Source organism: Lineus longissimus, chromosome 1, assembly GCF_910592395.1.
Source record: "Lineus longissimus chromosome 1, tnLinLong1.2, whole genome shotgun sequence".
Lineage (NCBI taxonomy): Eukaryota > Metazoa > Nemertea > Pilidiophora > Heteronemertea > Lineidae > Lineus > Lineus longissimus.
The window spans coordinates 2920646-2948540 of NC_088308.1; the positions used below are offsets into that span (position 1 = coordinate 2920646).

A 27895-nucleotide genomic window follows, 5' to 3' on the forward strand; every position below is an offset into this window, starting at 1 on the left:
TGTATCCTTCTCCCATCAAACACAGGTCAATTGAGCAGCTCAGTTATCATCAGCTCAGTTATCATCATCAGATTCTCCTTTCCTTGTCTAACGACTCTAATTTAGTCCATTCAGCAACTTCACTCCACCAGCAAGCTGACAGGCAAACATTTGCCTCCAGAGGGAGACACACTCAAATGGATTCCAGCTGCTTTCATCCAAGACCTGATCCATTCCGCATCCTCACTAACTGTCTAAGCATCCCTCAAAACATCACTTATCACTGTCAGGAAGGCGTCTCGTGGGGGCATGTGCTGGAACTGGATCAACAGGAGCGGAAAGGATTGTTATTTGACCCATTGTGCTCTCATCTATCATGTGGGTGACTCTAATGATTACTTTCTCATCCACAGTGGCATGTTTTGTCACTTAATCAAAAATAAGGCAAGGCGTGTTGAGCTGGTGAACAGCTGATTTGGCTCATGGTCCTGTAATATGTCATGGTGTTGGTATTATTGACCTCTTGGAATTCAACTTATAGGCTCACATAGAGCACAAACGTGCAATCTTTCCGATACATTTCTCATTCGGGTCTAGGCAGGATTTCTCTTGACAGACAGCATTGTTTCCCTATTGACACATACTCACTTAAACTTTCATATGATAGTTTGACAATATACTTCTCCATGGACAAGTTATTAATCCTGCTCCCGAGGCGAGAAACCGTATCAACATGAAAATCCCGCTGAATCTGTTTTCACGACATGACTGAATAAACACATGGTTATTCTAACCCTATTATCCACTGCTATCTTGATTTGGTCTACTAGTTGCCCAACAGCGATGAGAAACAATGGCATCAAATGGATACTACGTGATGAGTATGTTTTAGTATGAGGGCGAGTGGTCGATGCCTTGACAAACCCCACAAGAGCGAAACAAGGCATGACACCAGCTCCGACCAAAAACCAGACAGGATTTCTGGATAGACACCCACATTTTAGCAGGATTCCGGGCAAAGCCCCGGCAACGCGACAATTCAACCTCGGTCCCATGAGTGGTCGTGTTGCCGGGGTTCCACTGTATGTATAAAATACTTGCCACTATTCACACTTGTACAAGGAAGGCCTATACTTACAGACAGTGTTTCCTCTTCTGCATCTCACATTGAGACAACCAATTTGATCCCCTAACTTCTCCCTTTTGTACCCCTTATAGAACGCAGCAGCTAATTCATTCCTGCACTCCCCACAGATATTAGAGGAAAAGAGAATCCTAAAGAATCCTCAGATCTAATGGCATGCATTATTTATTCATTTCTATCAATTCTTACAAATCATCCCATCTTTGTTGTCTTTTTTAATGGATTGTGATAATTGTGAGTCGTGAATTATAGAATGAGGGAGTTCACCTCTACAAAATGCATTTCCTCTGAGGAATGTCAAATAGTCATCATCAAATGGAATTTATTCCCATCAGATCCAATTCTCCATCATTCTGAAGTTTGTCTTCTTGCATATTCAGGATGGATGCAGGTGGGAACTTTGTGGAAAATGTTGCATGTGACAGCATCATGACTACGGTTAAGAGGATTTCAAGGTCACTGAGAGTGCTGGAAGAAGTTTTTAAAGATAAGCTTGATAGGATACAATTTTCTAGACAGGGTACTCTCATCACTGTTCAGTCTTTTGTACGGAAATTGTGAGCGGCAGAGGGATTCTATTTCAAACTACAATAGGTGATATCACTGACCTCAGCAGGAGCAGTTAGCTTCATCCAACAAAACCATCTCCAACGAGAACAGGTTGGAACTCTAGATGATATTATTGATCAAAGCAAATAGGCTGACCATTATTGGTTCTCCGCGGTTCGGCCAGCTATAACACCTTACGAGCTGAGCTGGTTAGGCAGGAGGCAAGGTCAATACTGGTTACTATATGGTGAGCCGTCAGTACAATTGACAAGTTGAGATGATATTAGGGCATTGATCTCGACTACCAGGGGGATCCAGGAGCCAGAAAAAGAGGGGGCTTGCACTGGACTTCTCATCAAAATTCCTGGTGATTTCCAGTTATCAGGATTCAGACTGCACAAAGTAACAAACAGTACAGTATGGAGTAGCAGACTGTTTGAATAGGGTAACATACGATACCATGAAAATCATTTGAGATGGAAATTTACTGACACTTTGGCGCCCATGTTCCAACTTGAAGTCATTCATGATGTTGATTCCAAAATCCTTCTATTTACTGAACTATCATTCTGGCAATATTACTCACAAAAAGTGACGAGCAAATATTAAAATGTGCACCAGTTCTCAGAAACTGTGTTTGCTAAAAACTTCAAGCGCAGTGCAGCACCTCAATGTCCCCTTTAAGTGTAGTAGCTGATGAAAAATTGTATCAATTTCAGCAAAAGATTATTGGTCCAACTGAGCAAACACACAAAATACATTACAATTAGCATATGAAAAATGATTTTGCTAAATGTACATGTCCCAAAGTGTTAGGCAAATAAGACAAATAAAGTCAAGACAACTTCTGTAGTATTATACTTAGTAAGGGTTGGATGAAAATATTGTACGTATCATGAGCAGCAAATGTATGGCGACTCAGATCAAGCTTGTGTGAGATGTTATGATGAAGTTGATAAGAGATCCGAAATATATGTAAATTATGAATCAGATTGGTCTGTCAAGGCAGAGTAAATCTCACATTTATGTCAGCCTGCTGCATCCGAAGACAGTCAGAATAGCAATGGAAATGTCACGCTAGCCAAACCGGGCGATATCAATCATTGCAGCAACAGATTCTTATCTGAAAATGCAGTTGGTTTGCACTTCCAGATGCATCCCAGAACCACCCTTAACTGTGGAATCAAACTATAAATAGCAGCTGTGATTATTCCTAGTTCCCCCCTTAAGGATTCTTCATCATGAATCCAACAACATTCACCTCACTCCTTTACCCCAGTCTACCAGTCCACAGTGTTATTTACTGCATCTCCAGCCAACCTCAGCACCTAATCAAGCAGAGGCAATGAAGAAGTCCTCATCCCCACCGCCTCCTGATGAATTTCACTTCTAGACACCTTAATGAACATTTGCCAGGAGATGGATGGTCCAATTGCTTCATCTTTCGTATGCAGATAACGGTCTCTCGTGGAACACCCAGCGCCATGCGAGGTTTATCAATAATAAAGTACCAGGACACTCCAAGATTGCCTTGTGTGGGACAGAATTAAATGAGGTAACAAATTTGCTTGTTCTTTTGTGTCCTGCTTCAAAGTGAAAGCGATCGAAAGAAGGAGATATTTTTCTTCCGTTGCTGCAAATTGCAACAGCATTAAAACTTGTTACTGCCACCTGCTCCATTTCCATCCACCTTGCACACCTTTTGAGTGTTGTGGGGTAGTTTGATCTACCCAAGTTGATCTGACTGCCTGAGACCAGAAAACAGGTCAAAAAGCAAAAACAAAAGATAAATCCAGGCAACACCGCCCACAGCTACCATTGCATCAGGTTTTCGACCATCTCGCCCCAGCGATTATGGAACGTTGTCTACTAACGGATGGTGACAACAACGACTGACGATGGACGCCACAGCATTAAGCTCCAAATGTGCTTAAAGACTAGTACAAATAGGTCCAGCTCCAGCTGTCATGGAGGAAGCAAGAAGATAAAATAATATACCCCAAACCTTCCTTTGAGCATGTCAGTTGGAAAAGATGAGGCAATTTCTTTGGCAAATTCACTCAACGCATCCATTTATCTAACTACCAGACCACACAGGGCAATGAAAAACATTATTTCTATTCACATACTAACAAAAGAAAGTATCTGAGTTTCCTTGGGAAATGCTATAGAAGATGTAAGCTGGTTGATATTTCCACGAGGGACTATCAGAAACTGTTGAATGACACTATCACCTAAATGGAGAAAAAAAAGAACTACTCCCTTGGGCAGACGTAAAAGTGTTTAGCCGAGACCTCCATCGATCACAATAAAGATTCACCGTCATGGCACACCACGAGGAACCAGCTAGAATTCTCAAGACAATGACGAGCACAGAGTTGCTTTAAGTGTACCTAAATACGAACACTGCAATATGTAGGTTTTCTCAAGCAAACTTAGATTGACACTGAGCCTGAAAAAGCAGATATGGCAAAAAGAAGGAGAAGCCTCAAGGGCTTGATAGTAGTATCCCTAAAATATGCTTCAAGGAAAGGGTTTGGTAAGGGTTACCCTGATAGAGCCTTTAGGCAGCGATGACCATTTTTGGAGAATTTGTCAGGGCTTCTGCAATTGAACCGCTTTCAGTTTATCTTAAATGAGGTTGCCTCATTCGTTTTATACTCTGCTTCATTGAGTTGACAATTAAAAGGGAACATTTTTATTCTAACCACAAGTCAATTCTGTCCCAAATGTGTCTTGACGATATTGGAGATGAGCAAAGGAACCATGGGTTAAGCTATGAGCACACTAGAGTAGATGTTGGCGAGACCTCACCCCTGTGTGCTCCCAGCTTTAGTAATGAGATTATACATGGTGCAAAACTTACAAGGTCCAGAAAGCCAAGTATTGCCACAACCTGTTGACTGTAGTCATATTGGAAACTGTTCTGCTCGGAGATTAGATGAGCGTTTCTTGAGATGGAGTGTGTAATTGAATCAGTACCATACCGGAGTGGTTTCAACACCTCAAAGCGCTGGCGGAATTGATATGCTAGTGGCACAACATCCTTGGGCGAACTCTGTCCCTACTATTGTAACCACAGCGACATACACAAGACTTTATTGAATTTCCGACAGCGCGGCCAATAATATGAGCCTGATGAGTGATAAAATGGAATCGTTGACAACATTCAAGATTGGGCACGATTCCTAACAAGTAACTTATTGCTTCACTGCGGATACAAATATCACTTGTTGTGTGGTGAATGTTGATGATGATGGGACCGATTTAGGTAGGCAAAGGGTGATCCTAATAGGATACTGGATAGCATGGTTAATCAGCAAGGATGGAAAAACTGTGTCCCTGAATAGATAAAGGTGCTCTGTGCAGGGACTGACATGACAATTTCATTAATGGCTTGGCTGAAGGGGAACCATGTTACAAATAGGAATTAGCTTTCTTGTCAGTGTCGAAGGGAAACTGTTAGCTTTAGGTGCAGTATTTCAGAGGTAAATCTGCATTGAACATACACATTATATTAGTAACCAAGTCCAAAAGAGAGGCAATCTACATGAGATGATGTTAAACAACACAGAGATTGTTTTCTTGCATCACTTTAAACTTGTGTACTGTTGTTCATGATGTACGTCTATGGGAAAAGTGCAGTTTTCATAAGAGATTGTATGAGTCAAATTTGAACCGTTAGAAGCAAATTGTTCTGCTGATTCGACAGAAACTTGGGCAATCCTTCTATGGTAATTGAGTCTTTTGGTGTCTACTCTCTCAGATCATAATTTACTCAGGTAAAAGGAGAGACCAACATTAGTTACCAACTAAGGAATGAACGTCAAGCCGACATAAAGGGTTAACTTATCCGAGGTCTCCAAACTCTGATTCAGGAGGCACTTGAATTGATAGATACATCTAGTATTACAAGCCCAAAGCAGCGACTCTGTCACGAACCCACACATTTATCAAAACAACCTATGAATTATTCATTTTTAATAAACTTAAGTGTCGCTGTGTGTGATGGAAATCTGAGGACTGGGATGACGTAGGAGACCATGTAGTAATTAGTTGATAACTATTCCATGATACAAGGAGGTGTATGCTGAAAGCTACTAATATCTAGTTTAATTTGGTAATATACCAACGGCTTATAGTACTTCCGCTTCTCAACACATCTTGTTCACTTTTGGATGATTTTTGTTTTGAGTGCAAAATCTTGGGAAGAACTGATCTAACAATGGTTTGAGCCATCTCAACCACCAAGGTTTTTGCATCATATCAAGATTTCAAGAGATATACTTCAAAGTTGAATTTTTTCATAAGTTCAAAATTCTGAAAAAAATTTCAAATCTGAAAAAAATTTTGAAAAAAATATTTGGACTTCAAAGTTGAATTTTTTCATAAGTTCTACCTTCCTTTCCTTAGCAATTTAGCCTTACGCCACAAGGGGTTAAACTGCAATTCGTAGCCTCAACAAAGTGCAATTGCCATGCACCAATGAGTGTTTGAACTGCAAAATAACTCTGCAGGATTTTAGCGGCAGAGATGACAGTGCAGTCAAGATGACTCAGTATTGACACCAAGTAACATAATACAAATCTTCACTACATCTAGAAGTGTTTGTGGTTCAACTTGACACGGAATGATGAAATCCTTCAACAATGATTTTCAATCTCCAATATCAGAATATGAAACTTTGAATCAAGTTGTTGAGATGAAATTGGAAAGAAAACTATTTGACTGAACTTTGAGATTGTAAAGTCAGAATTTGACCTCGTCTGTCTTCTTGCAGGGTCTTGTGAAAATACCAGAGGAATTTTTCGCAAGATTCTAAGCCTCATCAGTGCTATTTCATGACTTCATTCCATTTGACCTCTGTAATCGGGACACCTTTTAACCACAGGACAAGTTCGGAGTCTAAAAGAGGTCCTTGGTGGAATGGGTGACCTGGGTCCCATTGCTGAATACTGCCATCTGTTGTGCGGGTCTAACTTCACGGAAATCAAGTCTTGTAATGTCATGTCAACTCAACATCATCCTCGCAATCCATCCAGTGTCGAAATTCCAAACTTTTCGATTGATGAATTTAATCATAGTGTTATTCTATCTGCAGCTGCCAAGTTTGAATTTAAGGCAATGGCTATCAACACAACATCAATACGTGAACATGATCCTTCAATGATTATGTCCAAGTTCTGAATTGATTTCGCCTAAACGAATGTTTCCATTCCCATATGGGCCAAATCACTGTATCTTTGAAATTGCTCCACATCACAAAATGCCTCTTTTGTCCTTGTTTTATGGCTGGCATGTTCGTCTTCGCTAATGGAGTCAGAAATGGTTTTTTAAGACATTATTAAAATCTCTCCATCTTTGATAACTTATTGAACCAGGATTACTTACACGTATGTTACATGTACCTAATTCTGAAAGGATAGCAACCTTGTCAAACCTGACAAAGTATTCGCCATCAAAAACTGTCTGAGCCCCCAAGAATATCCATCACATTGGTGATGTCCCATCTTTGTAAGCTCCTTTCTGTCACTTGGTATAAGCTCAGGCCAGACGGAGTAAAACAACTTAAGATCACTTCATCGTAAAATAACGATAAAGTAACAGGGTCACGGCATCGTTAAGTAAAAAGACATGAAAAGCCCCACCATAAGCCGCTTGGAAGCCTTTTCAAGACTGATGTGGTGTTTTTACATTCCACACCAGTATATTGAACTTGAGTTGAGTACACTCTCTTCTTCTTCGCATATGGTTAGGTTTGTGAAGTCAAAAATGTCTCAAGTCAAGACATCATCAAGTAAAGGGCAAGAAAAGCTCTGCCATAAGCTGATGGCAGTGCATGTTCAAGATTGATAGTGTTTATATATGTCACACACTGTATTGAGCTGCATGCTTCTTCTTCATCTTCTTCACATTCACATTCATTGCTTTGGTTTATTCAGTCGAAATCAGCCAAACAAACAAGGTCATGGATGGCATCATCGAGCAAAAAGACAAGAAAGCCTCCACCATAAGCCGCAAACAGAGCGTATTCAAGATCGATAGTGTCTATACATGCTACAGTAACATATTGAACTTGCTTGAGAGTTCCTTGTTGAAGCGGAGTGGATGACAGTGAATTATGAGATGGCATACAGGCTGGCTGGCAACAAGTATCTCCTCATCATGATGCACGAGCACGCTACAGTAATTATTAGTCTCGGGACGCGGTGGGCTGGGACGGCATCTGTGCTGACAGACGGTTTATGTAGTTACATGTAGCTTTCATGTACGATTAGCTTAGTATACTCTCCTTCTTTGTGCTAAGATGCCAAGACCAAGCTGGTAGTTTGGTATACTGTAAACCACCGAATTTGTGCGGGTGTTTTATTTAGTATTCACAAAAATGAACATTTCGTATTCCACCTATATAGAAATTATTAAATTTCAATTTTTAGAAAATTTTGGGAGTCTCCAAAAAGAGACATGTAAGGTTTGCAAGATTACAGATCGTTACTAGGGTTAACTTTTAAACTGTGCAAAGAAACACTGTTTAGAAATTCTAATATCCTATTCACTTAGTTCCACAAATGCATGGTTTTATTGCAAGTACATGTTAACAAGTCAAGTGTAGGAAGTCTGGAGTCCCAAGATAGCTAAACAGATATGTCTAACTTCCACAAGTGATTTCCTAAGATGTGACTTCAGAACGAAGTAAGCAGTCTCTCTTCATGGGCATTTCCTGGAAGTCAAAGAGATTTTTAATCAAGGACCAATTCTGTGGATTCAACTTCAGAGAAAATGAGTTTCTCTAAGGCACACTTAGATGAGACAAGACTTTCTTTGGTTACCCTGATCATCAAGGATCACTTTATTCAGATCGAGGAATTTTGCCTCTTAAGTTAATGATGGTTATCTACTCAAAGAAAAGGGTATAAAGTTGTCAACGGGGCGGGGGCCGTCCAAGACTCAGAGGAAGGGGAGGGGGGTATAGATCGAATACGTCCCAAAAGGAACCCGATCATTATAAGGATGAAGATGAAGATAGAGCCCTCACTTTTCAGAATTTCATGGACAGGTTCAAAGCTTTTCAAAAATGATGACATTTCATGGTAAATTTTCAAGATTTTTTTCCTTTTTTTCCCCTATCCACTTAACGCCACTGAGTGAACTCCCAAAGCAAGAATGAAAGTTTTTATCAATTAACTCCCTGTTGCCAGCCAGAAACGTCAGTGAGTGCCAGTATATAAGGAGCTTATGGAGTATAAGGGCATGGTATGCAGGTTCCTCCACCTGTTCAGAAGAGGTCCTCTCACACACTACAACGACATGAAAATGCAAATAAGCCTCTTGCTGAATATAAATTACCTTCTCTTGAATAAAGCTATGCATGTTTGATTTTGCATGCTGTCTATAGTCATTTCATTTCCCCAAAGTATACATTATAACTATTGAAATATTGGTGCGATGTTGTTCAAGAAAATTGTTATATTGTTCAACGAAAGGTCTCACAGATCATTTCCCAACACTTTCCACTTACATCAGGAAATTTTAAAGCACAAGTGTTTTGCTTGATAACGCTGAACCAGCAGTGTATACTGATATATAGAGGCTCACAGTTCCTTTCTCAACACTATCCACTTACATCAGGAACACACAGTTGTAAAACTTGATTCAAGCCAAAAAGTCAATATTGGTGTATTATCGGCTGTAGTTGTAAGAGAACACCGCATCCTCAGGCTATTGAACATATGGCAGACATGAATGATTGATACTTCAATCTCGTCATTTACAATGGGATCAGGTTCACCACTCTCACATGACAATACCAAAAAGCTGGATTACATAGACGCGTGTCCAATATGAATGTGAGGTACCCAGTTTCACGCAACGTGATGCATGTTTGATTTGCATCGGTGTTGTGTAATGAAGGGAGTGATGAATATTAAAATTCCGATCTATGAATGAGTTGTAACTAAAAAATAGATAAGATGTCTTTCCAGTTCATGCAACGAAAATGATGTTCTTCAGAATCAGACAGTACAAGATGGGTCTGTCAGATGGAGCTCTCAGTTTGCCCAAAATGGCATTTAAGCAAGTGGGGTTTGGTAAGACAACCAATACCTCCAGTTCGGTACCTGAGGTAACTTTTAACAAAATGCTGTCATTGGATACACAAGAATAGATCAGAGTATCCACTCATTGTGGGGTATATTTGACATACCTCATCATACAAACACACAGACATGATCAATGGTATGTAATCCCCACCAGCAATTTGGGACAAAAGTACACAACAAAGCAAAGAAGAATTTGAACCAAAGCATATTAAATGTGGCCATGTCAAATAGACAAGGCACTGGAAGTATTTGCATTGTGTCTCAATGGCGATACTCTTGAGGCAGTGGGTCAAGCAGAACTGTTTCTGGTCAGCTATTTGCATTCAATATACTCTACTTCCATGGACCTAAGACCAGCCAACAGCTAAACTTAACCACAAGGATAACACAAGCCAATTGGGTTTAAACACAGTCTCAATCCCCCCCCCCACCCCATGTTAAACACCATTATTGAAAACTGATACCCCTAACAAGTTTCTCATCAAGTTTGAAAACTAATCTGCCCCCAATTAGAACTTCGACATCAAAATCTGATTAGGACTATAAAATTTCCAAACTCGATGAGAAATCTGCAAAGGCAGGCTTTAATTAGATTTTCTAAGTTCAGGAACAAACCAATAACCAGATCACAAAATCACAAGAGTATAGCTTGAAAATATTTGTAATATTTTTAGTACTTGTTATCATTGTTGTGTTCCTATACTTATTCGTTTTGTTTGCTTCGTCTACAAATCCTAAATTGCAACAGTAGATTGAATTAATTATGGGCAGGTAATAAATACACCCATATTAGATTAAACACTTGATCTAACCCATACATACAATTTGTCATGTCCTGCAATGTTTTTTCTGACAATCCAATTTCCTTGAGGACACACAACACAAAATGTCTATTTAACGCTCGAGTGAGCGCAGTATATCGCCAAGACAAGATTGTGGTGTAGCAAAGTATGTCACATTCTACAGGTGTAATACCTGTTTATATGATCTAATCATGCCTTAAATGCTATAAAACTTTGTTGACAAAATACTGCCATGTTTCTGCACAATGCGCGGATAATAACAACAATGGTCTATAGTAAGATTGGGTCAAGAAAAGAAGTGTACAATTGAAATGATAATATCATGAGTTTCATCCAGCGCATACAGCTCTATAACAAAATGATATATGTTTGATGCTGAGAACATTTTTACAGCAGATCCACAGTTGCAAACCAGGAGATATTTTCACAAAAAGCAACAAACTCTATAGCATATAATCCCTCTAACAAGCTTTAAAGCTCTTCCCCCACGATGATAGCACAGCCTCCACATGCGGCAACGAAACATTAACATTCTGCAGCAAACCAAAGAATAAATGAAATCTGGCGTAATCTGACGCAAAAAATGCCACATGTCATGTTGAATGATTAAGGTTTCCACTGTGATGACAAATGCCCAAACCTCATTCAATACAAAATTCTTGTCATAACGCAGGACTGGACATCTGACCATGCAGTTTTTGTGACGAATCAGGGAGATTTCTTTAAAAATGCTGAAGAAAATGAGGGAATAGTATTTGGTGGGGCATTTTTTTCAGAAGAGCTATGCTCAGCTTTAAAATTGTATTAAATAAATCATTCACTGATGCTTCAGCTACAGAAAGCTTTTATAAGAATGGTATATACTGGGTTTTAAAAAGGGCTTGTAAAGGGACTATGCAATCTTGGATGTCTCAAATGCCAATTGAGCAAGTGGTAAGACTGGAGAATTCCAACTTAAAATCTGACCAATCCAGGCAATCAGACAATCAATTCCTTACTCAATTCATAAATTGCCATCACGAAGTTTGCCGAGAGCGACCCATCATTACTCAAAGATGAATCCTGATTTCATAAATCTCTGCGACTTCAATCACCAAGGACATCAATGACGCAGCTGTGTCAAGCTTGAATAAACAGGTTGATTTTTCTTGGGGGCATCTCCGTCAGAAAATGATTCATCTTCATGAATCCACCAGGAACCCTTTTTGAAGTGACAGAGTAGCTGGTAAGGAGAGCAATGAGGCAAGCACTCCCTGTTTGATCATTATGAATCCTTCATACTTGTGTTTGTCTTTGGATGGATATCACCCTTGAGTATGGAGTATCAATTCCCCCAACTTGTCGAAAATCAAACAGACTTTCCAATTTCCCTGGGAAAAGAGAAAGAGCCTTCCAACATCAAATTGAAACACGAGGCCCTCTCAAATAAGGTCAATATGTGCTTGAATGGTAATCCTAATAGAATTACTTATCCTATGTCCTCGATCCTAAACAAGCTAACCATATTTATCTAACAGGGCCACATGATACAATGGTCGCTACACTGGTTAGGGCTGTATCCAAATAGCTAATCTTGGGCAAGCTTTGTGGTTTGTTTGACAACCAATATTGATTTATTTAAAGGTGTACTCCAGTTATAACAACAGGTCAAATACATGTACCCAGTCAAAGAAATGTTTAATGTTCTGGCATAAGATTGCCTTTAGGGGAAAACCTATGAGCCTGGGAAGCCTGAACATCAGTTCAAGAAGTACTCTGGGATGAAAAGGAAAGGCAACAAAATACTTCTGATGAAAATCTGGCCCAGTCAGGTGCACTGATTATGGTGACATATCTTCACACTTTAAATATCAAAGGGTTAAAACTCGCTCCATTCTGGACTGCTTGGTCCACTCAGAGTTTCTGACACAGTGAAACACTGTTGTCCTCTGGAACATTTCCGTGTGACATATTGTTCAGGACATCTCTGATGACAGAGAACCAAGATACAAAAACTTGATAACCTGTTAGAGGACATGTTTCAGGTATTAGCAGGTCTGAGCAAAATGCATGTCAAAGCATAGCCCCAATGTAAAGGGCAATATCAATGGACAAAACTCATAAAACTGAACTCGTAGATGGACATACTTGATTTTTATTGTTATCTTTCACAGGTGCATGGGGAATAGGGCAATAAAAGTAGCAAATAAACTCAAGGGCTTGTCATAGCACAATCCATAAGAATTACACACAGGTCAAGTGAATTTAATTACACAAATTACTTCTTTCCTGTGGCATCAACCAACAACTTCTGCATCAACTGACATTTGGTAAAACCGGATTTTCAAAATTGCTGTGCACTTTATAATTGATTATTAAATGGTCTCTTCAGTGTGTCCACAAAGGCAGGTTCTCCATTCGCATTGATTAATTCTAGCTATGGTTCTTCACACCTGTCTAATATGTCAAAACACTGTTTAAACCCAGATGGACATTTTTAAGAGTTGCTAGATTGTATTTCTGGGATCAAATGCAACAGAACATATAACCAGCTCATATAGTGTGTATATTGATAAAATCCTATAAATCTGTTTGCATGCATGGCTACATTGATTTCTTTCTATATAGGGATACATTGGCAATTTAGACAAGTAAACGCTTGTTGCCCATTTACTATTAGACAAGAAATAAAGATATTGATAATTCAATTAAAATGGTATATTTTTCCTTTGACAGAAACTGAGATTGATATTGACCTAGCAAAATGTAGAGGCGCATGCAATAATATCATGATATACAGGCACTAGGCTGAATCATGCACTATGACTGGGACAAGTATTTCCTGGCTCCAAGAGAAAAGCATTGTGACCTTTGCCAACATAATCAAGACCAGCTCCACCAGCATGCCAGATCATTTCAAACTTAGAACACATTTGCCAAACAGTCAGCTGAGTTACAGGCCCATTAGCCTCTTGTCCGTCATCTCTAAAGTGAGGTATATGTATATATATTTCAAATTCTCGGAAGTAAAACGAAATGAAGGCCATCAGAGGCCCATGAACTAGACATGTCTCTTAGTCCTGAGGTCTATTTCACTGAGGGCATATCAAGCAACTATATTAACCGGATGATCAAACACACCTTCAAAGAGACGCCACATCATGGCTTTATAGCACCATCGGTTACCAGGTAACTAGACCTGAGCGTTACGTTGGCAAACGCCGGGAGCAGACGACGCATTTTCGCAGGTGCGTGTGTAGGGCAAGGGAACTTCTGAAAGAGGTGGACACTGAAGAAAGCACTTATTGAAAAGTTTCTTCACAAAATCTTAACAAAATAATGTAGAAGTGGAGCAATGGTCATCAAGAGAAAATAGCTTTGGCGCTTACCTCAGGATCTCCATTAACTTTCGGTATCTCCGCCACGCTTGCGTCCCCGTTTACTCCAGTCCCGTTAAGCTTTCCCCAATCCAGAGTAGCCTCCTTAAGCCCGGGGGTAACAACCATTCCGTTGACACAAGGGCCCTGGGGGTCAGTTTGAGTCTTATTGTCAGTTTTCCCGATAACTCCATCCCTATTTACAACAGTGGGAGTCTCCCCGTTTTCAATAGAAGTTTCCGCCATAGTTTCCTTTGCAAAAACCTCCAAAGAATACTTTTATGCGAAAAAGATAAACTTTGACAATTCGTCAATGAAATCCAAAATGCGAATATCAAGTAAAGCTAGAAGAACTGTCACTCTGTAAAGCATGTACACTATTTCCCTTAGATCCACATGTTAGTTTTATTTAGATCAGTGTGCTTCGCGGAAAATATCAAATTGGGACGATTCCCACTTTCGCCATCTCAAGGACAAGCCTTAAACTGAACGAATTGGTTTGTCGTCTGCTCCGTTGCAAATCCCAAAATGGTCCTTTCATTATTAAACTACTTGTGTCCTATGGTCATAAGGGTTTGGTCTCAAAATTGTCATAGGCTGGATTGTTCATTACCATCGGTCCTTGTGGAGAGTTGGTTGTGACATTGCCCTCAAGTGAGTCATTGTAAGAAAGCTTGAACCAAAATCAAAATTAGACGGGAAAATGAAAACAGACATTCAATTTGGTCATAGTCAAGGCTAGTATATCAGCCTACAACCATCTTTGAACTTTATGATTGAGATGTTTATGAATTTGCTTCCAATAAGCTTCTAGAGTGAGGGATGTTGGTTCTGTAAGTCTGGTCTGTGAGCTAATGATCTCAGACCTGCTGGTTGTATCCCAAGAGAGAACCAAGGTGTCAGCAGATTTATCAAGTGTCCCCCAACAAAAACTGTTTGGCTATTTGTATGATACCAAATCTACCCCTGTGCAACTCAGCAATGATGAAGACGATTTGTTATGTCACTCCAGTTGTATTACATGCACCAGTCACCCATCCAATCGATTGACCACGCTCAATGTTTCTTAACTTCCAGCTTTGGGGGACATCACACCAACCACCAGGCCATTAAGGAAATCCTGTACGGCTGGCAGTTTAAGCTGTGCCATGTACCTGGGGGTACAGTACATCCATTACAACAGGGGTCATCATTGGCCCGTCTACACCTCTTATTGAAGGCACACGAACTAGGAGGTACATTTCCACTTACAGCCAACATAAATGTACCTTTGTGGAAAACTTGTACGGTAACAAACTACACAGAAAAACAATTTTGGTTGATTGAAAATTGATTTTAATCATTTACAAGGATTATACAAGATTATTCATTCTATAAATAGAAATGTGTACATGACATCTCATCTGACAGCTTTACATACATGAAATAATTCTACATAAACAATTCTGGTGATGGCGGAACTCGAAAATGATTGAGGTCATGAAGCTGTTAATTAGAGTGACTTCACTCTTTCACTTAAATTACAGATGGTTTCACTTGAGGAATTGATACCTCACTGCCGGTATTGGTGATCTCATCAAACACCGCAATGGAGGAGGTAAAATTTAGACCAAAACCAGGCGGCAGCCGAGGCTTTGGGCAAAATTACAGCTCAAATGCGCTTCAAAACATACGAAATGGGGACCTAGAAAAACTGACACAATCGAAAGAGCAAGAAGAGATTTCTTGAAAGAGATGCGAGTTCTAGAGTAATAATTTGTACATTGGACCAAAAATACATAAAGACTCACTATAGCCTACTTCACAAAGAAAACAGCAGTCAGATTTTTGATGATTCACACAGAAAATACAGCCTTTGAACATTATCATTTCATCTGAAACTTCAAAGTCTAATGTGTCTGAAAATATCCACTCTGCCAGTATTGAAACAAAGAACGAGTCATTTGAAGCAAAATACAGACAACTCCTCCATGCCGTTTAGGCTTTTTTGCGCACAGTGCAATTTTCTCGTGGAATGGACGATATTCTTCATTAATTCTTGACTTGACCAATGTCTTACATGTATGAATACAAAATGGCACTATAAAAACTATGCTATTACTTATAACTGGTCAATCTTTGGCCAGAGCCATTACAGAAGAGCGCCTCACTCATAATAAGAGACGTTTTATTGACGTCAGAATATATTTACAATAGTTCAATAACATACACATGATGAATTTGTGAAGGTTCATACACGAAATGGCTCTAAAAACGAACACAGATTGTACCAGCTGAAATTCATACAGAGAATCCCTAATGAAATTGGTATTTACCTGGATATGAAATTGGTTCTTACCCAGAGGCTCTTGAGAATGTTCTTCAAGATCGAATCCACATAATATGCCTACATTCCCATTGCCCCTGATGCAATTTTCTTGAAGAAGCAGAAATAAGGCCACTTCTAAATATTTGAAGTAACAAGAGCTGGAAATTACCCATGAAACAAAGATTAAAGTAATGGTCCTCACTGACATAATGCCAGGATATGAATAAAAGTCCAACCCCCTTCCCAATGTGGGTCCCCCGTCCCAAGCATTTCATTTGAACATTTCTTCCCTCAAAGCACCAAACTCATCTCCAAGCTGGGATACTTAAAATTCTACATTGTACAAAACAAAGAGAGAGATATTCATTACAAATATGTACAGAAAAACTTCTTTTATACCTGATCAGCTTCAAAACGATGAATGTTGCCTGAGATTTGGAACCAAACTCAACAAATTGGCAAAATGCCCCAATGCAATGAACATTTGCCTTGTCACTCACTCTAGAGTGAGGATTAAGTTTATTCAAAAAGATTAACTGATAATGATCCCAGTTACAGCACCAGCTGAACTCAATAAATATACTTCAACACTTTATTTTTCTCGATGCATCTCTCTGACATGCCATAAATGCAAGACAGGTTTCAATTGCAGTAATTGAAGTAATGGAGACCAACAGGTAATGCAAAATTTCCCCCCAAAAGAGTGAAATTTAGAGTTCCCCGTGACTTTATTTACATATCATACCCAAAAGTTGAGTCGCTGACTAGCGCTGAGGATAACTGCACAAACAGCAATTCATGAAATTGCCACAATAGTTAAGCATAGATTGTCTCCACAATCAATGAAAAATACCCAACCTGGATCTCAACTATTTTCAACTTGGCAATTCAGGAAACGATACAGCGGTACCCAATGTAGCCTTACCCCATTAGCGAACGTGTGGCTATCCTTTTGATTAATCTAAATGCACAAATGAAAATCAGTCTTTTGAATGAAATTCTCAGTTTTCAGCATGATTTTCACTGCATTTGAAACAGACCACGACCAAACAGTTAACCTAATTTCAGACTTTCACCTCCAGCAACCTTCTTTATACACACAACTATTCTGTTTTAATTTCATCTTAAGCATTACTTTCACAACGTCAATCTTTATATGTGATCCTGAGTCCCGAGTCCTAACTAAGACAAGCACATGCAAGTTCTCCTCAAGCACTCTCCTGGGCTTATGACCAGGGGCACGACCACCCCATATAGTGGCCTAGTCCATTACTCCTCTATACCTGAGATCCTCATTGGAATGAGTATATGTATCTTTCAAATGAATTCTCAGTTTGATGACGGTGTTTTATCATGTTCATTTCGTCTGGGCGGTCGCTTTCTTGCGCTTCATGGCCAGGATGTCGTAGACGGGATGCTCACTGATGCTTGCCCTGAGAATGGAAAACATTTCTATGAAGCACTTTTTAACAGACAGAATCCTTGCTCAGAGCTGCATATCAGAGTATAAGCATACAGAAAGCCATTGAAATGTACCACCAATAATAGGCTTAGATGGACCCCTGATGTAATGGAAATACATAAAACATCACTGTTGAGTTGCATGAGAGAGATGACAAGGTGATTAAACAATGTCCATTCATTTGAAATTTGTCTTACGAAGATGAAGTCACAACCAGAAGACAAGGATAACTCGACTTTAAACAACTCTGACAAGGAAAGAATGCAGAGGATAGGCACTAAGGAGTGCCTGGCTCCCCACAACACCACCACCCGCTCATGCCAAGTCTTACCCCTTTCCCACATCACCACCACACTCCCAAGCCAAATCTTACCCCTACATACTTGATGCATTTGATCCATTCCTCCTTCTCATCCTCGGTGGAGGCAGACATCCTGTAAACAGTGTGTTTACCTGAAATGAAGGATGATTAATTATCTCTATGTTAATGAATGAGAATGATCAGGATACTTTTCACTACCTCGGTCACAACCCACATTCGAAATGTCAAAGAAACTAACTACACCGACTTCAGGATGCATTTTGCTAGTACTGCACATACCTGTTAATCTATATTTGCTTTAACATCAAGGCAAAATAACTGTTACTTCCCTTTGAGTTCACTATTAAGATGGTGTGATATCACAGCATCACTTCAGCCTACATGTCAATGACACCATAGCCTTTCTATGAATGACAAGTCATCCCTGTCATGATACTGTTCAGTTCATGAGATGATGACCTCATTCTTGGATTAACAGGTTGTAACTTAATTTTCATTATAATGGTGATCATTTGAAAGACAAAGTGACATTTGTCATCTCGTTATTTTTCAATTTTACTCACCTTCGACGACCTTGCCCTCATTGTCAGTCTTGCAAGCCTTGATGATTTCATTATTGAATGAGTAGAGCTCAAAGCAGTGGGGTTTGTTCCTGTCGGGTACATCGCGTACTTGGATGTTCTCCAGCGGGATGATGCCCTTAGGCTCCTTGTCCTGCAAAACGAATGAAGTCAATGAATGAAAACCTTGCTCTAACTTGAGTCTAATGAGGTGTTGTAAGGGATTATAGTTACTAAACTTCTTCTCATTGTTTTTTTTGGCCCAAGAAAACACCAACAGGACTGAAAATGAAGTACAAACCTACCACAGAGTGCATACAATCAGTGTGATGGTCATGATATGAGAACAAGTCATTGAGATGTAAACAAGAAGAGACAACATCATGCTCATCTTATCCTCCTTAATCAAACTCATGAGGCCAGGTATCTGGTATCTATCTCTAATCCAAATATTGACACTAGTTGATATACTTCATGACAGATAGTCGACCACACACAGTTTATAACATTACTTAAACCCTTCAGAAGAAGAAGTAAATTCAAAGTTCCAAGTAGCTTTGTATGTGAAGTTTGGTACCGCCACTTGACCCCCAAGGCTAGGAACCCTCAGGCACATTTAACATTTTCGTCTAGAGGGGGAGGGGGCAACAGGCTCTCTGGCGGTGGGAAGGGGAAGAATACCACTTTTAATCCCAAATCTGCATGAAACACATGTTTTTTGGAGAGGCCTGGGGGAGCAGACCCCTTCCCGCTAAGTATGACCCTGAACCGCCCCCCATTGAAGTGCGATGTGGTGCATAGCTGTAGAGAAATGGCCGGTACTTACGGTGGTGAACTCGAAGTAGTACAAACAGTTGTCGTTAAGAATAAACCAACGTCTTCGCCAGGTGCGATATCGGCCGCCTGGAAGGGAGGAGAGAGAGGTTAAAGGTCAGGGATGAAAGGTCAACATCCAAATCTATGCCATGCTGAGACAACTAAATCATGAGTGCTTTTGAATAATGTGGCAGTTGCAGCATACAAAAGTGGCAAGTCCCAAGGAACATTTAAGATGTTTAAGACTTTAAAAGAAACTGCTAACCCATTTTGTTTCCAGCAAGAACATTATGACAAGGTTCTGCATGAGTAGAGAACTGTTGTCAGTTTCATCTTGATACAAACAAAATGGGTTAACGTTATAATGTGTATGTATACACAGAACCTGTCTTTGCTGGCTATCGATGTTTAGGTATGATTTGGTACTTAGAAACAGTGAAAAAAATTGAACCTTTTCACCTGAAATTGAATACTGATGAGTATAAGATCAACATTGGGATGTGACATATTCCACTCAAATGTGCAAAGATTCCATGCTCTTGAAATTCACTTTCCTGTCAAAGATGAAATCAGTTTTAACCATTTCTTTCACTCATCAGGATGGAGGAATTTCTGAATTAAACGGACTCCTCATATACTGAACTGAGTTCCTATATCCAGCTTTTAAAGATATTTTTTGCCAATAGAACTTTGTTCAAAGTCGCTGTTAATGTAATTGTTATGATATTGATATTTACAAGCTTGACTGAGACAGAAAAATAGTTAATGATATTACAAGATTTAAATAGTGTTAGATTAGATAAACATGTTTCGGTTTTATTTGGAGAAGTGAGTAGAAAAATTAAACCAGTTCCGTTTTAGAAAGGTTAAAGCTAGCGATAACTGAAGTTTGAAATGTTTTAGTTATTTAGAAAAATGATGAAATTTATGATTTCTGATGAGATGTTTTTGACACATGCAGAAGGATCAATCCACGAAATGAAGTTTGGAATAGGAAAGTCACAATTCAGGAAAAATATTCATAGAAAATAAAGAGTATGTACAGATTTTTACTGTTTTACTGGCCTCCTGCATAGAGGCAGATACTGAAATTACTGAATATCACAAGGCCTAAAATGATGAGTCAATTTCACACAATTTGAGATTAACTCCTGTAGTTTTAAAGAGATATGCTATTATACAATGAAATTTTTCTCTACAAATTAATTATATACACCATTTTGAAATAGTTCCTTGGCGACAAGTAATTAAATAAATACTAACATCGAAAAACATCATCACACTGACAGCGCACATGGCATCGAGTACCACGCAAGTACATGTACATGCTGAACACTGTGTACATCAATCAACTCAACAGTACAATCAACCAAGGCTTGTGCGGCAGGGAATGCTGGGCTGTTTCATGTCCATCCCCTGGGGTCTAGCTTGAGGTCTTCCGTGCAATCAGATGGACAAAACAAAGTTTGTTCAGGAGACTATGTTCTCCTTGTCCAAGTGTCTCTTTCATCTATATCACCATGAAGACAAGCCTTCTCCTAAAGAATGGAATCTACTCACTGGCCAATCACAGCACACATTACACTTAAAGCCAACAACTTTTACAGATATCATTCCGACAACATTTACAGTACACCATGATTCAATTTACATGCATGTGTGAACTCATCAACTCATGAATTTATCAAAATACGTAAAAATCATGTGCACGTTTTGTCCTGGGTGCAAAGAAATCAACACTAACATCTTGACTGAGTGAAAATGCATGAAAACGTGATGTGTTGATGATGTAAAACAGGGAATGGTGCTATAAAGATATAATCTAAAATGATAAGAAATTCCAAATTATTCCTTTTAAAAGTCGATATGGTTTATAATGTAAACATCAATATGAGAGAGCTCCAATTGATACGGATATACATGTATCACCAATATATTTTAGGATGAAACTGTTACATGGAATTAAGTTTCAGTTTGTGTGGAAAACATTGGAAAAGTATAGTCCAGCAAAGACAACAGAATTGTGCTATTTTTCTGAAGCTGCCGAAAATAAAGTTGCAAAATTCGATAAAATAATACAACTGGGCAACAACTGGGGTATGACACACAGCTGATTGACAATTGGGTTGAGGCCATTTTGAACGGTAAGCCAAGCCAATAGCCAGACTTTGGCAGTCCCAGGCGGCAAGAAGCTATTGGCATCCAACAAAGCCACAGAATTTGATTCATATCAGTACGAACAGTATTGCCACATTTTGGCATAAACACTTTATAATCCCTGTAATCCCGCGCAGGGGAAGGGGTATGCAGTAAAGCAGAAGTTTGAAGCTAGCTTGGATATATTTGCACCATTCAAGGCAAAGCATGGCGATGATAATGATGCTGATGATCTTAATGATGTAGAAGGTGGTAAAGATGATGATGATGATGATGATGCTGATGAGGAAAACGATATCTCAATGCAGATATCTAACACTATGCAAATTTGAACAAGTCTACAATTTCACTAATTTCTATCAAAAATTTTGACTAAGAACTTCTTGAATTGGAATAAAAAGAGCTGTTTCATCATATCCCACTGCTTTATGAGAAGATCTAGTCAAAATTTCCATTTCTATCTTCAGAAGACGAAGGGACTAAATGGATAGGGACCTTATTTTTGGATTCACATACAAAGGCTTAAAGGGTCTTCATGAATGTGGATATCCCGAAGGGTACATCAAGACCAATTCAGCATTCATTGACTTTGAGGAGCCATCTAGTGAAATTAACTTTCAAATGCAATGAGGGAATAGGAAACCTCCGCAACAGAGGAAGACCTCTTCAACAGAGGCAGACGTCAACCAAGATGATCTACCAGATTAAAAGATGATGGTGGTAATGCTGCTGCTGCTGATGATGATGATGATGATGATGATGACAATGGAGATGATGACCTAATATGTAGCAACTATGCAATGATGACGGAGGATGAGGAGTCAAGACCAGGTTGGGCAACAGGCTGGAGGACAAGATACCAAGATCCAAGGGTGACCAGCATAGCAAAAGCCAAGACCATCGAGACAAGCAACCTGACATAGCAATGATGGGTGAAACTGAAGTCATCATGATATAAATGACAATGTTTCTGCAATTGATCTGGAAGATCAAGACTGTTGTGCGTGATGAACCAGTTTTTGATAATGCTTGATGTGCAGGCATTGCGCAGACTGTGTTTCATAGTTCAACTGTATAGTGAGGAAAGATTTTTCTCCAAAATTTCCAAACAATCCACGTGGGATTGACAAATAGCTTTTTTGGAGGGAATACTGCATGGAAAGTTATCTTCTTTGGTGCGGTTTGGGGGTCTCCGAAAGTGGAATCAGCTCACCCAATAGTACAGTATGCACTGCTTCCTAAAACAAGGCCCCAGACATTGTAATCAGTCTTTCAACAAGTGCACACAAGCACGTTTTATGTGAAAATATTGCTCACTATACAGTATGAACTATTGACATTGTGTCCGAGGTTTCTCCAACATGCCATGCATGTGCATAATGACACTGCTGTAACCAGAGGTCGTCAATGAAGATGAAATGGTCTCCAAGTAACTAGGATCAAATCTAAACCCTCCATTCCCAAACAAAGCCTAATCCAAAATACCCCAAATCATATACTAAGAGTAGCACCTACAGAATTCTCTTCATACCCAAGAATACTTTTGATGCAGACCATTTTCTAGTTGTTACATATTTGAACTTGTCCAGACATCAGAGTGGGATTCATAAGACATTTTAAACTGATCAACACCATCATATCAAAGAAGTTATTCAGTCAGTGAGACTACCGGTATTATTCAGGGTCATGTGGCTCTGCTTATATTGGTGAAGGCCAAAACTTCACAATATGTGTGAAAACTAGTCTCTTGAACTTGGACAGGCTCACACACCTCATAAGTCCATAAAGGTAAGGAACGAAATGGGTTCCAGGTTCGTTCAACCATCAGGACAGCCTGAATACTGGTACAAAGACAAACAAAAAGTCGGAACTTAGCAGGATTCAGGATAAGCCACAGTTACCAGTATCATAACAGCACAGACAGTGCTGGGTATAAGCAACAGAGGATATGGGGACTGTCTACCATAAAACTCATTGTTTTCCAGAATAGTTCTTCGAAAATAGCAAAGAAGAGGTTGCCACAGGCCTGGAAAAGCCATTAACCACTTCTGTGTAAAGCTTTTGCTGGCCTATCAGTTCAAAGAATCATTGGTGCAGGCCAGTTCCTCACAGAAACACACTTCAGAGATGTTCTTTATCTGAGCTCTGGCCTGGTTCAAGCAGTTGGCCCTGTGGTCCAAACCAATGACATTCACAAACTTGGCCAGGACAAGAAAGTCACTAAGTCTCTGAAGAGCATTTCTGTTAACATGGCTTGCCACAGAGGGAAACAAATGAGAATGGCAACAGTTTAATAATCAATACACAAAAAAATTAAAAGAGACCCACCACTTAAGATTATAAACAGACACCCTAGTCTAACAATTATGGATTATGACTAAAATGATACAAAGTTTAGACCTAACACGTAATCCCCTTGTTTAAATGATAACCGAAAGCAAATGAACGTAATAGAACATAATGAAACACTCGATGAAGACACAGCAGTTGTGTACGGTGCAGACTTACTCAGCTTTGATGCCCCTGTAGTGGTCAAGTTGGAGAAGAAGAGAAAAGTGGCATACAGATTAAAACATGTCCAAACGGGTTCATCGGCTTGGCAGTGCACAATGTGGTGAAGGAATTTTCGTCACAAATAGTTTCATTTGTTTTTACAGCGACTCAAATTTTTCCGATTTACAGCTTTGCAGATTGCAGGACTCAACACAGAATTTCAAAACATTGTCATCAATAGACAGGAGGCATAATTCGCAGAATGGTTCAACTTTCTAACTTGTGACAAAAAGTAACCTCAGCACATTGTATCTAATACATGTACATGTATGACCTATGTTTTGTTATTTCATGAATAAGATCAAAAATACATTCCCATGAGCGAGCTTATGTATTTTTGATCAAATTTTTATTCATGAAATGCTACCAGCACAATAGCGTGAACTTAGAATTATATCCTGCATAAGCTTTGCGACTTGAATTGCATATTAAAGAAGATTATAACTGGACAACTGACTTATACATGATATTCAATATAGCTGAAATACTAAATCAAAGTGATGAGAGTGACGGGAAAGTGGAATCTAACTACGAGTTCATGTGACAACTTGAGATACGGAGAGGTGACAGAACACAAATTATTTCACAAACCAAAGCACCCAAGTCCCATTCTATGAAATTCACCTCCATCGATATTAAGCATAAAGCGTCCCCCAAACTATCCATATCCGTACTCAGTTTTGGAGAACAAGTACCCCATTCTTACAGCAGTGTTAAAGTGCAACGATCCCACAAATTCTTACCCCAATCCCATGCTAAGCATTTCCTATCAGTACAGCACATGCAACTGGCTTTGCCATTTGATAATTTTGTCCACTAAGAAGATAAGTAACAGATTGGCACTTCGTAACTCTCGTTTTTTGCTGTGCAGAGGATTCAATTTCCCCCATCAAGCACTGAATCAGTGTGTAGTCTAGTTCCAAAAAGTGGGCCCCTCTTCAACTAACAGTTGACAACTTATAAGTAATTCGAAAAATCCCTAATCTAATATTTCTGATTTCACAAGTGGCTGTTGCTTTTCAACCAGAAAAACTTTTAGGGAACAGAGGAAGTTTCAAAATTTGGTCTGAAGCCAGGTTTTGATCAGAGGAGTGAAATTTCTGCAATGTGAAATATGATGGAAACATGGAGAAATGACAGTGTAATGGATATGAATGATAAGCCAAGTTAAGAGAAAGCAGCGGTGCATAGGTCAGCAGGAAGGGTTAAATGACAAGATCACAGAATTAACGGTTCTGTCTTGTTTTAATAGAGGCCACGCAGCCAAATCGATTGACCACACTAGACTAGTATATAGACTACTGCTAACAGACCCACCAATCTTTTTGTGACTGGTGAAATTGAGGGGTGTAAGGAGTGCAATATACCCCTCTGAACTCCTTTTGAGAAAAGATTGAGTGGATCTGTTATTGTTGCCAGAAATTTATCAGCCACTCTAGTGTGGTCAATCAACCGGGCACCGTGGAGGTGGTCATAGATAGTGTCATATGAATTTGATGCATTCCACTGAAATTCCCATTTCCTGTGGAAATGTGATTTTATTAGTTCATACCTACCCAGGTCAGACTTTTGCATATGTACTCATATCGGATCTACCCGAGGAATTATTTAACTAATTACATTAGAAAATAACCAGCCAGTTCACAAGGCTACGTCCAGGCGGCGCCCCTGTACAGCCCATCAACCGTGCAAGCCGCCATATTGCCAGTACTTTTTACTCAAGCAACTCAAGTAAGTCCCGTTGCTGTGGGGACGGACGGGTGGGCAGTCTGACCTGGGTAGGTATGAACTAATAAAATCACATTTCCACAGGAAATGGGAATTTTATGTCGTTCATACTCTACCCAGGTCAGACTTTTGCATCGAATACCAACAACCTAAGGAAGGTGGGTAAACGTGACTTACCATGTAGCGACGTGAACTGTCTCCAAGCCGCATAGCAGAACCCAACGGGTGAGACCGGGATAACCAGACCAAAGAGAAATGGGGATGCTCATGGCTCAACGGTCAGGCCACCATATAAAAGAATAATGGAAAGGCCTTAAGGTTATCAACTACCCCCTAGAGTAAGGTAGCACATCGCATGGTACTTGCTCAGCACACACCTCGCCAAAAGAATGTGTGGACTTAAGAGGGTAACCACCCTCTGCGTGCGGGGACAACCCACAAAGTCTAGGCGGCTCAACCTAAGACATCCGGACGGGGCACATGCACAGGGGAACCACGTCCCGGCATGAATGTCCGCACCTCCCCCCCATCTTTAGAGGGAAGGACGGAGAATCCGGAGTGAGGAGTCCGGCGGGTAGGCTAGGCAGGGAGAACCTAGACTACGTGCTGAGCAGCGACGATTGGACCGAGAGACAGCATACCGTCAGTCATCACGGAACAATCGCGCATATAATGTTGGGAGAAAGTGGAGTGAGAACTCCACGTCGCCGCCTCCAAGACCTCGTTCAAGGCGACTCCCCTATATTCGGCCCATGAAGTCGAGATGGCACGAATCTCGTGGGCCGTCACGGAACCCAGGCGGCGAAGCTCCGGAGACTGAAGAGTCATGGAGTAGGCCTGCCGGATGGTGGCCACCAACCATCTGGCGACCGTGGCGGGCGCAATCTCCCGTGTGAATCCCTCGCGATAAGACAGAAAAAGACGCTTTCTGCCGAGACGGACGGCAGGGTCTTTGGTCTTATCGACATAGAACCTCAAGGCCCGGACGGGGCAGAGAGTTCTATCCGGGAGGTCTCGAGAGACCACCCTGGAAAGGGATGGAATAAGAACCGGGCGCCTGGAGGTGGAAGGCGCCTGGTTCTTCGCAATAAAGCCTGGGACAAATTCTAGGACCGCGCCCCTCTCATTGAAGGCTAGCTTGTCAAAAGCTAGGGCATGGAGCTCGGACCGTCTCTGGGCCGTAGCTAAGGCCACCAAGAAGACGGTCTTAAAGGTAAGATGCTTCCTATCTGCTAGGTGCAAGGGCTCGAATGGAAATCTCATAAGAGCCCGTAACACCACCGAGAGATCCCACTTGGGGACGCAATGTAAGGAGCGGGGACGCTCCAGAGACATGTTGCGAAGCAACGATGACAAGGCGTCATCCCAAGCCGGTTGCCAGGAGCCTGTCAGTCTAAGGGTGACGGCAATGGCAGAGCGATAGCCCTTAACCCCCTGGACCGAAAACTTCCGAACCGTAAACAAAAAGTTTAGGAAATCGAGGAAGTTGGGAAGAGTGGGAGCGATCGGAGAAACTCCGTGCTCTCCGCACCAGTCTCGAAAGACGAGCCACTTACTGTCGTATGATGTAAGGGTAGACTGTCTCTGAGGCTGAGCGACTTTTCGGATAACGTCCTCCGAAAAGCCTCTCTCTCGGAGGAAATGCCCGATAGTCTCCAGGCGTGAAGCCTGTAGAAAGAAGGGTCCTGATGGTAGACCCGGCCTATCGGGTGATATAGCAGGCGGTCCCACTCCGGCAATCTGCGGGGGTGGTCCGTCAGGAGCTCCAGCAACACCGGGAACCAAGCTTGGTTCGGCCAACAAGGGGCGATCAGGCAAAGCCTGACGCGCGATGAGGCCACTTTGTTCAGAACCGGCAGCAACAGAGGGGTTGGCGGGAATGCATAAGCATTGAGGCCGTCCCAGGAGGCCGACAGGCTGTCTACTCCCAAGGCCTCGTCGTCCGGGAGAGGGGAGTAATACAGGGTGAATCTCTTGTTGAGGCGAGTGGCGAAAAGGTCCACAATCGGCGCATCCCACATCCCGGCCAGCCGGGACACAATCTCCTGATGGAGGGTCC

At 40.6% G+C, this 27895-nt stretch overlaps 2 protein-coding genes across 19 annotated transcripts in view; both read right to left on the reverse strand.

Moving 5' to 3' along the window:
* Positions 1-14265, reverse strand: part of LOC135484723 (RNA binding protein fox-1 homolog 3-like) — a 170942-nt gene extending 156677 nt beyond the window's left edge. For 4 of the 12 annotated variants that reach the window (XM_064766419.1, XM_064766385.1, XM_064766411.1 and 1 more), the window contains exon 1: positions 13943-14263. In XM_064766419.1, coding sequence (XP_064622489.1) covers positions 13943-14176 — 234 coding nt within the window. In that variant the 5' untranslated portion in view covers positions 14177-14263. Of the gene's footprint in view, positions 1-13942 lie in introns of all 12 variants that reach the window. The other 8 variants (XM_064766436.1, XM_064766441.1, XM_064766506.1 and 5 more) reach the window with 6 other exon arrangements.
* Positions 14266-15252: 987 nt separating this feature from the next.
* Positions 15253-27895, reverse strand: part of LOC135484823 (cytohesin-1-like) — a 45167-nt gene continuing 32524 nt past the window's right edge. For 4 of the 7 annotated variants that reach the window (XM_064766526.1, XM_064766541.1, XM_064766514.1 and 1 more), the window contains 5 exons: positions 24064-24078; positions 19409-19485; positions 18586-18736; positions 18084-18153; positions 15253-17671 (listed from right to left, as the gene is read on the reverse strand). In XM_064766526.1, the coding sequence (XP_064622596.1) occupies positions 17596-17671; positions 18084-18153; positions 18586-18736; positions 19409-19485; positions 24064-24078 (389 nt within the window). In that variant the 3' untranslated portion in view covers positions 15253-17595. Of the gene's footprint in view, positions 17672-18073; positions 18154-18585; positions 18737-19408; positions 19486-24063; positions 24079-27895 lie in introns of all 7 variants that reach the window. The other 3 variants (XM_064766534.1, XM_064766521.1, XM_064766549.1) reach the window with 2 other exon arrangements.